This window comes from Vigna unguiculata, chromosome 1, assembly GCF_037176805.1.
Source record: "Vigna unguiculata cultivar grain cowpea cultivar isolate G323 ecotype 2 chromosome 1, ASM3717680v1, whole genome shotgun sequence".
Lineage (NCBI taxonomy): Eukaryota > Viridiplantae > Streptophyta > Magnoliopsida > Fabales > Fabaceae > Vigna > Vigna unguiculata.
Window position 1 is genome coordinate 40,038,269 of NC_140792.1, and position 12,250 is coordinate 40,050,518.

Here is a 12,250-nt window from a genome sequence, read left to right on the forward strand (position 1 = left end):
AGTAAACACATACCATAAAAGTATTTATATTTGTTTGTTTGATGTTAAGGTTGATATGTAATGGAGGTGTATTATTATAAGAAGAGTTTTATTTTTGCCTTAGGTTATGCAAACTTCCAAGTGAGTTGAGACAAGTATATAATTAAATCTTAGATTGAGTTTGAGATCATCTATTTTAAATCTATCACAATATTCATAATAAAGTGAGTTAGTTTAGATATGATAGAGTTTGAACTCTTTTAACAGATTTCACAATGTTCAATTAAATATAAAAATCTTAATTATATATTATTTTAAATAAATTATTAATTTTATGTTATATGTATTTTATCAAATTGGTCTATTGTGTCAGTAATTTATAATCATCACCCTTAACACTTCTATTTAAAAAGGAATCAGGGAGAGAATTTTATTGTAAAAAAAAATCAAGAACAGTAACTAAGTAAAATAAAAATATAGATTCTAATTTAAGATAAAGTAATTTGTTTTGGGGCCAAAATATTCATAAACAGAAATAATTTATTTACAACATTTACTTACCATCTGTTCGAATTTAAAAAAAAAAAACTATTTCCTACAGTTAGTTGCCTATGTATTTGAATTAAAATTTTTTTAGAACAGTATTTTTTTATAGGTATTAAAATAAGCATAATTATTTTTTTATAATAAGATACTATAGTAAAAAAAAAACACAAGCTATTTCACCGTGAATTGTTTGTTCTAGACAATACATAAGAGATGTGCATATTACGTAAAAGATGTGTATAATTGTTCATCCCCTAAAGGCATGTGTTCACATATAAGGAAAATAACCAAGTGCTCTTTCATAAAATATAAAAAAATTACTTTGATATATTTCTACATTCATTTAATACGAATATTTTCATTAATAAAAATATTGTTTATACAGTAAAAGATATTAACTATTTTATCTCTTGACATTTCAACAGTTGGAAAAATTTTTAAATTAATCCCTGTGAAAAAGACAGAAAATAATGAATACACAATCTATTAAACATTATTTACAATATTACATAATCATGACTTAAATATAGTTATAAAGATATTTTTTAATTTGCATTTTGTGTCCACACTTTTAAATGATTTAATTTTTCAGATGAAATCATCAAACAATATCTATTAGTTAGAAAAAAGTTTTTAAATTAAATTCAAGGATCTATTTTTCATCATTTACACTATTGATTGAATTCTCGTAGAGAAGTTGCGACTTCTTCGATTGAAGTCTAGATTAAAGATATCTAGTGCTTCGGTAAGATTCTCCTACCACAACCGTACGTATTCATAACATTAGCCCAATTACGGTGTGGTGTGTAACTGAAATCGTGGCCGTCCATCGTGTTTCTTTGAAATCAATGTAGCCCGTTTATTATAAGAGATAAGCAATCCCATGACTATGATTTCTCGGCGCACCTTTTTTTATTATAAAAAATAAAAATATTATAAAATATAAAAGAATCACATCACATTCCACTCACACAGTTGCTCACACCTTCAGACACACCTCTCTCATATTTTAACACTCTAAGCTGCGCAGCACCATTCTCAAGCTCCGATCTATAACTCCACACTTCCTTCATTTCCACCCTTTCTCTCTCAACCCGAATCCCCTTCTTTCTCTCTCCTCTCGTTGGGCCTCTTCCTTGGTCTTTAAAGCCCAACCCCGCTTCATCTCTTTTCTTGAATTAGGGTTTTTGCGCGCGCTCTTCTCCTCGATCTGCCGCAAGACCTGGGAGAAGCTCTGCATGCTCTGAACTCCAACGCTCTTTCCAGATGGCGTCGTCATATCCTGGTTCCGTGAGTGCAACACAGGTATTCTCTTATGGCGCTTTTTCTTTTTTTCTTTTTTTTTATTTGTGCTTTGATCCGCGTTTCAAGTTGGAGGCTGAGTCAGTGCTCTGATGTTTTGCTTTCAGGTTGGCTCCTACTTTGTCGGACAGTACTATCAGATTCTCCGCCAGCAGCCGAATCTCGTTCACCAGTTTTACTCTGATTCCAGCAGCATGATTCGTGTCGATGGAGACTCCATTGAATCTGCGCAAGATGTGGTGGTATGCCTTGCTAGGTCATGCGTATTTTTTCCAACTTTATTGTTTATGAGAAGTGTTGTTTCGAGGTTTTGAGGTTACTGTTGTGTTTAGGTTATCCATGTTGTGCGTTTTTTTTTTTTTCAGTTTGTGCTTGGTTGGAATATTGTGGAGGTTTTTCTTTTTTGTTGTTGTAAACATATAATTAAAATTCTAGTTCATATAGCTAGATAACACAGAATGGATGCTGGATTTTAGTTTTTGGTTTTTAGATGTATTTGCTGGTAATGCCTACTGTATGTGTAGGTTTGTTATAATTCTATTAGTTTTGGTGCTCTCAATTAATTGTCATTTCAGCGTCTTTTGATTAACAATTTTCGTTTTGATTGTTACTTCCTGTTTTTGCTGTCGCTTCTCTTTTGTCTGTAAATGCTTTTTATTTTCATTATTTTTTGTTTTAAATAATATGTATAGGAAACAGTGAAGACAGAATATAAAACTGGAAGTTGATTCCTGTAAAAACTTTTGAAAACATGAAATAAAGTGAAATCAAGCTGACGAAAGTGAGAAAAATGTTCTGTCAAAGTAAATATATTGTTATTTTTCTTTCAGATACATGTCTGATAATTTCTTGTATGCTTCTTTTCCACCTTTTCTGTTTTGGTTAAATTCTAGCTAATAGCTGACCAGTTTAGGGTTCTCATGCAGCAAATTCATTCAATTGTTTCATTACTGAGTTTCACTTCGATTGAGATCAAGACAATCAATTCTCTGGACTCTTGGGATGGAGGTGTGCTTGTCATGGTCTCAGGTTCTGTGAAGCTAAAGGATATCACTGGGAGGCGGAAGTTTGTTCAAACATTCTTTCTCGCTCCTCAAGAGAAGGGTTACTTTGTTCTGAATGATATTTTTCATTTTGTGGAAGAAGGTGTTACATACCCAAATATGATACCAGTGGCGTCTGAAGCAATCGATAATCAGCCGCATGTGTCTGCATCTCTTGCAGAGCCACCAGGTAAATTAGCTGCAGAATTATGTTTTTAGGACAATTTTGTACTAGTTTTACTGAAAATTTGTGCTGCAGTCCGTTTAGTTAAGAGGAGATTCACAATCTGTGTAATAGGTATCCAAAAACACAGTTTTTAAGTAACGATAATAGGTTTTTAAAAACATGTCCTGGTGCGACAGATTTTCTCAGTCTTTTATCTTGATCTATCCAAACTAAAATTTAACAATATTTATATTTATTGCACAATTTTTTAATAGAATCCTGTGTTTGTGATTTAGTAGCTTCAGACTACAGTTTAGAGGAAGAAGCTAGGGACTATGTAAACTCAGTTCATATTGACGATGATCCAGTGGACAAGTATAGTCTTCCTGAGCACCACCAGCAGATCCATGAAGATCTTGAAACCGAAATAGTTGTGGAGGAAACTTCTGCACAGGAGGCATCTCCACCAATTCACAATGTTGCTCATACTGTCCAAGAACCCCCTGCAGCTCTTGTGGAAGAGTCTTTTGAAGAGCCTCCTAAGAAAACTTACGCTTCTATTGTATGTAATACTTTCAGTTTAATACTTTTAATATTTGTGTAACTATGCACTGTCCATGAACAATGTAACCACACTGTTGGAGTAACAAGTCTTTACTTAAACCATTCTTTTATGTTTCCATTATCATGATTTCCTTAAATTGTTTGCAATCAAGAATTTGTGTTTTGTGAGATTTATTGAACTCTCCTAGGCCACTAGAATTTGATTTTGATTGAAAAACACTACACACAAACAACTCATATGGAACTTTATGTACATTTTTTCCTTATTTGTCTGCTTTGGGTGATTTGACTAGGCAGCATTATTTTTTGTAGTATTTTAGATGATGAGGAAAACAGTAAAAGGAGTGAAAAATTAAGGTTGGCAAGAAATTCAGTTTCCTTACTTGTCAGAAGTTATTTCTTTGGAACATTCTCTTTCTTTAGCTGGCCTCTCTTAAATGAATCACAAGGCATCAAATAGTGGGAAAGTCTTAATTTGCTATTCTTTTGTATCTGTTGTCCTTGAACCTAATTAAAAAGAAATTGATTTTCAACTTTTGGTGTTTTTTCTTAATTTAATTGTGTCGCAATGAACTTGCAGTTACGAGTCTCCAAAGGGCTGCCTATGTTATCAGCTGCTCCACAGCATGTTCCCCAATACACCTTTAAAAGTGCTCCACCTCCTTCAGAGGTGAACCATGTAGCACAGCCTGTTATTCAGCAGTCGAGCCCTGCATCTATGTATGTCCCTGAATCTGGGTCTGAGCCCGCAGATGAAGGCTATGGACTAGAAGATGAAGGTTTAGTTTATCATCCTCTGATATTGTGATCATATTCGTTGCGGTTCTGGTGTCTATATAGTATATACCTTTTATTACTTGTATCATTTAGGATGATGGTGTGGGAATTACTATTCTTTGTTCATTCTTGGTGAGGTCTTGGTTGCTGGACTTTTTATTTTCTACTAGGAGTGAGTATCATACAAGTTTTTAAACAATTATACCTGCAGAAAGATTTTTCACTACAAAATTATTTTAGGAGACTTTAGAGGATGTTGCGGGCATAACCCTTTCGATCCATAATATTTAGAAAAAGAAATTTGAAAATTATTTATAATGAAAATGGTTCAGTTCTTGCATTTTGGAAACTGCATATCTTAACTGTTGTTGCATGACTTACATTGTCTAACATGGTCTTAGAATTTTTAGAATTAAACATGAAGTTGATTTCTGATCTTAATTGTTCCAGGTGAAGTAACCTCTGTCTATGTGAGAAACTTGCCTGCTAACGTTACTGAAGCAGAGATTGACCAGGAATTTAAGAATTTTGGCAGAATTAAGCCAGATGGAATATTCATCAGGGTTAGAAAGGTAGCTCCTCACTCTTGGATTAAATTGAATGCACTCCTTTCATGAGAAATATAAAAAAAAGGTAAAGTAAAAATTGACGTTTACAGGAAATTGGAGTGTGCTATGCATTTGTGGAATTTGAAGATATCGTTGGTGTTCAAAATGCACTTCAGGTTTGTGGTTATTTTATGTTGTATTTTCTTATTAGACCTAATATTCATTTGATAATCTAATATTAAGTACCTTGATAAACAGAAGAACACAGAACATCTTTACATTTGTTACAGAAATTATACAACATCAATTTTCTTACTGCTTAAATCTAGGACATCTCTGTTTGCTTATTTGATTTATTGTCATTTTCAATTGTTTTCTCATGACTGTGGAATGAAATTGACATTTTTTGACTTATATTTTTATGTTTTATGGTTCAATACCGGTTTATTATTAGTCTTTAAGAAAATCATGACAGTTTCGTTGGTTGAATTTGTAGTGAAAAGTGAAATCAAGTATCTACATCTTATGAATTTGAAGCTTTTTTTGTCAATAAAAAAAAGACATCTTGCACTTATCGTCCCAAGTATGGTTCAAGCTATGTCACTTTAATTTAAAGTACTACTCCCCCTTCCAAGGTCATTTTCGTTTCTCTTGAACTTTCTCTCACTTGTGTTTGATTTAAAATTTTTGATGGATTTGAAGTTTTAAGCAGAACATCTGATCTTGGCTTTGGATTTCATTTCTCTTCTACTGTTTCAGAGTTTGAGTTTAAAACTACTTCTTGATGTTCAGAGATAGAAAAATTCTTTAATAAGATTGTTGATATTAAAATGAACTGAAGTGTAACATGTATTTATCATGCGTAAGGGGGTGTAATTTTTGAAGTGTAACATGTATTTTATCATTCGTAAAGGGGTGTAATTTTTAAATTTAAAGCAGAGGGCAGTGTTGTGTAGTTTGCCCAAAACATAAATAAGTAATCCGGCTTGACTCAACGGTCTTGTTATGCAGATTGCTTATATTTTTATTCTTATTGTTTTTTTAATGCGATAACATGGTTCTTATCTATGTTCATTCTATACTTCATTGTAGGCTTCTCCAATTCAGTTAGCTGGAAGACAAGTATACATAGAAGAGCGGAGGCCAAACAGTGGCACTGCAGTTCGAGGAGGAAGTAATGTTTTTGACCTTTTTCATTTAGCTCTTATACTTTCAAATGTTTTTAGCCTCTCAAGTTGTGTGGGTTAAATCCTTGGAAGGTTTTTATTACTTGCTGCAATTGTTAGTGTCGGACTGCACCTAATAAATACATACTCGATAGCATTAGTGATCTGAGTGATAGCCTTATGGCTGAATATGCTAAGGAACCCGTTGTGCAGAAATTAGCATTTATTACTAAAATATGCTAAGGAACTTCTCCAATAAATACTTTTGGGAGAGAGAAATAAGCTTGTCTTCATAAGCTAATATTATCTCACGTACAAGCTGATTTATAGAGGTTGTTTCCTATTAGCTTCTCCAAAATCTGTTTTTTAATGCATAAGCTAATTTTACCTTATGGAGAAACTAATTCTCTTTTCCTTTCTATTTTTCTCTCCTAATAGTGTTTAAAGAAGTTTCTAATATACTATCAATATTATAAATAAATTGACTTGGAAAAGGTATAATATATGTCTGTAAAATTTTGATACTCTACTGTGATCAGTTCTGAAGTGTTTTCTGTTCAAATTAGAAAATGATTTGTTTATAGTCCATTTCCTTTTTATTTCGTTGGTCAGGAAGGGGAAGAGGCAGAGGCAGTTATCAGGCAGATGCTCCGAGAGGGCGTTTTGGTGCAAGGAACATGGGAAGGGGAAGTAATCTGGATAATTCAGACTACTCGAGACTAAGAGGAGATGGTTATCTTCAGCGTAGTTCACGATGAGAAAAAATGGCAAAAGCATGGAGTGAGAAGATTCTGTTGAAAGGGCTTATACAATTAGTGAAATCTGTGCTTGGTGTGGGTATTTACTGCAGAACATTTTCTTCTGTGGTTTCACATTAAGTAGTCTTACGTTTTGGGTGCGTCTTTTTCTAGTAAAAGCCATTGAGACTTTAAACAGTTTGTTTCACAAGCATAGATCAGTTGGTTCCCCTTGAATGTTATTTAGCATGCCATTCGCGTGGGAAGTTTTGGTTGTTGTTTGTATTGTTCCATGTTTGGATTGTGGCGGCCTTTTAATCACGAGAGGTGTTGAAAGTAAGAAAGTGGTTTAGTTTAGACATCAGTAGAGGTTGTGTTTAATTGTCAGATGTTGCGGTGCATTTATGGGTGCATTGGCTCGTTGCCTTTGTTAAAACTTGTAGCAAGTCTTATGGAAATCTTATTATAAATTTTCTCTATTAGTTTGGGGACATTGTCGAGACGTAGATAATTAAATCTTTTCATTTAATCGTTTGACTTTACTTGAAAACAACTCCAACGATGAGAAGGCTTGTACTATTCAGTCCAGGAGTTAGTAAAATTTGTAAATCTGATACCAAGGTTCAAAAATTTATAATTAAATGAAAGTGTACATTATTTTACGATAATTTTAGTCTAGAACAAGTTAATTTACAAAATAAGTAAACAAACTAAAAGCTTTTTGTTATGCATTTTTCTTTGATCGAACATTTTTTTAATAGTCACCAAAATTCAAAAATTTCAAATCTATTTTAAAAATTTGTTTTTTTTTTTATATTTTAGACAAGAAATAAATTATTGTCTCAAAAACTAAATCATAATTTTATATATATTTTTGTTCTCCTAAATTTAAGGGGATATTACAATTGGTTTTTCCTGATTTAATTTAGTCACTCTTTTTTAGAAATATGTGAATTAATTTAACTCTTTTAACAAAATTTGTTAAGTTTATTTAACATTTTAAACGTATCTTTTAGCTAACATTGAAATAGAAATATGTTAAAAATTGTGTAAACAACACAAATGCTCATAAAATGTTTTAAATGTCAAATAAACTTAACAAAATTTAGTTAAAAATTTAATTCAAATGTCCACAAAAAATTAAGAGACTTAAAACATATTTAACCATTTTTAAATTAAACCTAAATAATCTCAAAGTTGGAAGAAAAATCGAGAAAACCTAGACCTTAGGAAAAGATACTTGTATTTTGGATTAGATGATTAAGTTAAGAATGAGATGATTTTTATTTTGTCCAAGTTGGTGAGCTAATCCCGATAAGCTGAATTCTTAGTAAGTTAGGTCTATTTTTGGTCCATACAAAAATTTGAAAAAATCTTTTAACTCAACCCAGCTTGAATCCTTACAAATTTTAACTGATCTTGAAAGTTCTAATAAATAATCTTTTAAAAACTCATACTACTCTTAGAACTATTTTCTAATTACATATCTTCCAAATATTTTGAATTGTTTTTCATTTGTTGTTGACTTTTCAATCGTTTTTTATTTGATTTAAAATATAATATTTACATATTTAAAAAGAACTAATATATCGGAAGTTATAATTATATAAAATAAACATTTACCATGTACATGTTTTACATGGCAGATTATTTTGTTATAATTTTATAGGCTTTTATCTTGACTAATATACATGGTAAAAATTATTGAAAACCACGCAAAGTTTTTTTCTCTTTTACTTCCAAGTAAAGTTCCATAATATTCTTTAAATAAAATCTATCATCTCGTTTAAACATGCCTTTGCTATTAAAAACCAGTTTAAAACTTGGTAGGACTCATTTCCTGTGAGTATCATGATTTGACGAAATAGGTAGTGGTTTTTCCATTAGAACTATCAAAGATATTCAGCAGCAGCATTCAATTCCTTCTTCTCCTCTCCACATTCAGTTCAAGAAGACCCTTATCAGCATCACTATTATTCTCTATATTCTTCACCTAAAATTTCCTCTCCCATCATCCTTCAATGTTGAGTTCAGATTGAGATCTTTCAGAACCTTTTTCATGATCTGATATTTGTAGTACAATGGCTTAGTGTGTTGTTTCATCAGTTCATGCCCTTTTCTTCATCTAATCTATGTTCTCCTTCTTAAGCTGTGCAGTGCCTTTGATGAAACATACAAGTACTAGTCCCGAATAAAACATGTTATGAAGCAGTAGATGTTGATTAAGTAATTAGTTTAGTTTGCGCACAACTCTGACAAAGGAAAACAACCAACTGTGCTACAGAAACTCAAAGCTAGAGATCGTAGATTTGTGTTATTAATAGAATGTGCAGCCTTCTGAACAGAACCAACTCTTACAACATTGCCTTCAATACAAGAATTTCAACACATGATGATGATAACACACTCGCTTCTGCATTCCAACCCCACCAATTCAAGCACCTGCTGTAGCCATAGCTCCCTGATGAGAATGAGGAGGCAAACACTGTGCTTCATTGTTACCATCTTCCTCTTCCTCTGCGTCCCAAAGGAAACTAGCATATGCTGCATGTACATGGCTGTTATCACAAAAAAAGTAACTTCTTTTGTCAGAATGCATTTCAAACCATTATAAAGCTTTAAGAAATATCATAACATTCTGAATCTTCTGCACATACCTGTCTTCAGGAGAGGCTTGAACTGCTCTTTCAAAATAGCTTGAGGCACGTTCTTGGTCATGGTGTACCTCCCAAACTAGCTTCCCATACTGTGATAGAACATCTCCATCATTTGGGTCTGCCAATATGGCTCGGGAATAGTACTCCTCCGCTCCTTCACGATCCTGTTTGAACTGTAAAAAGACAAAATTCATCACCAAAAACACCCACTAACAAAACCAAGTTTTGGTGTTTTCCCTAACACTAGATTCAAATCATCACTACATTTTCACTTCCAAGTAACCAAATCCTCTGAAAGAAGTTGCAAAAGTAGCTTATTATGACCAACAAATTGGTTATCATGATGAGTGTTTAGGTGTGATTTGTATTTAAGACTTTTGTTTTGAATACACAGGGAAATAAACAGAACTTACCTGATACAAAAAGTTAGCATAATTCCTCAGAAACAAAGGATCCCCAGGATTTTCTTTCACCATTTTCTTGTAATATTCCTCCACATCATGCCTATCTCCATCATTCCCTCCAGAACCCAAAGGATTGTGATCACTGCTACCTCCACCACCCCCTCTGCAGCCACCTATGCCATCACCACAGCACTCTACTCCAAGCCCCTTTGCAAGATACATTTCTTTACCACTTCCACCCTCTTCCTGCTCATCAAAACTCACTCTGCAAACTCCATCTCTCGCTTTCCCAGCTTCACTCAATATCACACCATTCACCACACTAAACCCTTCTCTTCCGTTCTCCTCCCCTTCTTCGCTCTCACTTTCCATTTCTTCATCTTCCTCTTCTACACGCAGGCCATTGTGCTTACCAATCGAGAAAGAAGGAATGGTCTCCAGCACCAAGCACCTGTTCCTCGTTGGAAACCTCTTGGAAGGGTCTGAAAATTCCAACATGTCTTCGTTGTTGCAGTAGGCCAAGTCTTGCAAGTTCCCATCAGATTGAACTCTTCTAAAGCCTTTGCTTTGCCTTTCAAGCTCACCAATTGAGGGAGAGATTGGGGAAGAACCACATGAAAAGGAAGGGAGAGTGAAGGACCCAGTTTGGGGGACATGAAGTTTGTGATAATGTTGGGGAACGCTGGTTGGTGGAAAGTGCTTAATTCCATGGCTGGTTTCTGAGTGAATACTGTTGTTAGGACTATCTGTGAAGTTGGAAAGGAGGGATCCAAGAACTGGCGTTGAAGAGCTTCTTAGCAGCATGTTTTCAGAATGTTTTCAGATTCAAGATAACCTTTTTCTGGCTGTCTCTTGCCTTTTGAGTACAAATCATGCAGAAAATACAACAAAACTGCAAATTACTTCTCAGGAAAACCAAAACAATAAACTAGAGAAGAGAAAGGCATAAACAGAAAACAAATTGACATGGATACAAGGAAATGTAACAACGCTAATTGCTCAGTTGATAACACAAAAAACTAATGTTTCGGTTGGAAAAGGAAGAGAAAGAGAAGGAAAGAAAAATACCCTTTTGAGACCTTGTAGAGTCCTTGATGCACTGTAATCTATGTAATTTCAGAAGATGATTGGAAGGGAGAGATTTTTTGTACATATAAAAAACATTTAAATGTACAAAAGCAGGATCCTTTATATATAAAGGTGAAGACTTTGCCGGTGAGGTGCATGTGAACATGAGTGGTTTAACCTTCTCTGTCGAATATTATAATCAAAAACAAAAAAAAATGGTTTATTTTTCACCCTAAAAAAGAAAATTCATTTGGGTGGTGAATGTGTGGTAGATGTAGCATTTGGATGACAGAAAAATATCAACTTGTGAAGAGTCGTTGGATGACAGTGCATATGGAAATTGGAAAGAAAGTAGTCGGAAAAGGGCAACATTGTTTCCAATGCAGTAATTAAAATGAAAAAGATTTTCATAATTATTATTATTATTATTAGAAAAAGAAAAATGATGCATTATTGAAGAAAGTACTAGCATACCAACCTTTCACATGGAGGGCATGTCCCTCCCTCCCAGGGGCAGGGATAATTATTATGTTTGGCACACCAAAATCTTAATGCAACTTTGTTTCACGTTTGTATTGACACAAACAAACGCTTCTTCTCCGTACACGTGCCTCATTCACGCGCTTATTTGACTGTTCTACAGTTCTTGTACACAACTTGTAATTGATGTTCGAAGATATTCTTGGGAGATTCCTGCAACAAAATTCAATTGTAGAAACAAAATCAAAAACGTGCTTCCTCGTTTCTGGAACTGCTGTTCCGCTGTACATCCTCTTATGTTAACAAGTTTTCTATTTCTTTTGTCGTTTTTAGTGCTTACACCTCCTCCACTCGACTTAAATTTCACATACCTTTCTTTCTTTGAACTCATCAAAGATAATCAACAAAGAAAAGCAAACAAAAAAAAAATGTGAAAATTGAGGATCCACAAACTAAAAAACACGCAAAAACTAAACATATTTTACAATCTAAGCTTTTCACATAATATTGAACACAATTTATGAAGATTTATATGAAGCCCGAAGACGTCTTATTGTGTCCCGTGTTCGATACGTATAGAACACCAACACCCGTACACGATAAGTATTATTAAAATGTCAAATTTGAAAGACATTCTTCTATCTTTTAAATAATTTTGATATGATTCTAACACAATAATAATAACAACCACAAATTCAATGATTTTTCAAAAAATCCATAAACTTATAAATTTATCACATTAGTTTCTATTATGATTGTAAAAACAAGGAAAAAATATTATATGGTCACTACTTTTCACTTTTTTGGATATTA

The 12,250-nt window shown here is 33.4% G+C and overlaps 2 protein-coding genes across 5 annotated transcripts; one reads left to right on the top strand and one right to left on the bottom strand.

Moving 5' to 3' along the window:
• Positions 1 to 1,490: 1,490 nt before the first annotated feature.
• On the top strand, positions 1,491 to 7,310 carry LOC114183943 (Nuclear transport factor 2 (NTF2) family protein with RNA binding (RRM-RBD-RNP motifs) domain-containing protein). 4 transcript variants are annotated; one of them, XM_085672859.1, is made up of 9 exons: positions 1,491 to 1,830; positions 1,935 to 2,069; positions 2,754 to 3,060; positions 3,333 to 3,598; positions 4,181 to 4,379; positions 4,828 to 4,949; positions 5,036 to 5,101; positions 6,018 to 6,099; positions 6,676 to 7,310. In XM_085672859.1, the coding sequence occupies exons 1-9, from the start codon at positions 1,792 to 1,794 to the stop codon at positions 6,783 to 6,785; spliced, it is 1,326 nt and encodes a 441-aa protein (XP_085528985.1). In that variant the 5' UTR covers positions 1,491 to 1,791; the 3' UTR covers positions 6,786 to 7,310. The 4 variants fall into 4 exon arrangements, with proteins under 4 accessions (XP_085528985.1, XP_027926957.1, XP_027926965.1 ...); XM_028071156.2 differs by having other exon boundaries at positions 1,492 to 1,830; positions 3,336 to 3,598; positions 6,704 to 7,310; XM_028071164.2 differs by having other exon boundaries at positions 1,492 to 1,830; positions 3,342 to 3,598; positions 6,704 to 7,310.
• A 1,717-nt stretch (positions 7,311 to 9,027) lies between these two features.
• On the bottom strand, positions 9,028 to 11,125 carry LOC114190361 (uncharacterized). The gene is made up of 4 exons (XM_028079214.2): positions 10,958 to 11,125; positions 9,899 to 10,745; positions 9,486 to 9,658; positions 9,028 to 9,386 (listed from the first exon to the last, which is right to left on the bottom strand). Exons 2-4 carry the CDS (start codon positions 10,691 to 10,693, stop codon positions 9,263 to 9,265), a joined length of 1,092 nt encoding a protein of 363 aa, XP_027935015.1. The 5' UTR covers positions 10,694 to 10,745; positions 10,958 to 11,125; the 3' UTR covers positions 9,028 to 9,262.
• Between the last annotated feature and the right edge of the window lie 1,125 nt (positions 11,126 to 12,250).

Bases quoted from the DNA above. Each gene is read 5' to 3' on its own strand.
- LOC114190361 (XM_028079214.2), bottom strand. From the start codon at position 10,693: ATGCTGCTAAGAAGCTCTTCAACGCCAGTTCTTGGATCCCTCCTTTCC. The intron at 9,659-9,898 runs GTAAGTTCTGTT...GTCTTTTTACAG, and splicing joins ATGCTAACTTTTTGTATCAG to TTCAAACAGGATCGTGAAGG. The intron at 9,387-9,485 runs GTATGTGCAGAA...TTGTGATAACAG, and splicing joins CAAGCCTCTCCTGAAGACAG to CCATGTACATGCAGCATATG.
- LOC114183943 (XM_028071148.2), top strand. From the start codon at position 1,792: ATGGCGTCGTCATATCCTGGTTCCGTGAGTGCAACACAG. The intron at 3,061-3,332 runs GTAAATTAGCTG...TTTGTGATTTAG, and splicing joins ATCTCTTGCAGAGCCACCAG to TAGCTTCAGACTACAGTTTA. The intron at 3,599-4,180 runs GTATGTAATACT...ATGAACTTGCAG, and splicing joins AGAAAACTTACGCTTCTATT to TTACGAGTCTCCAAAGGGCT.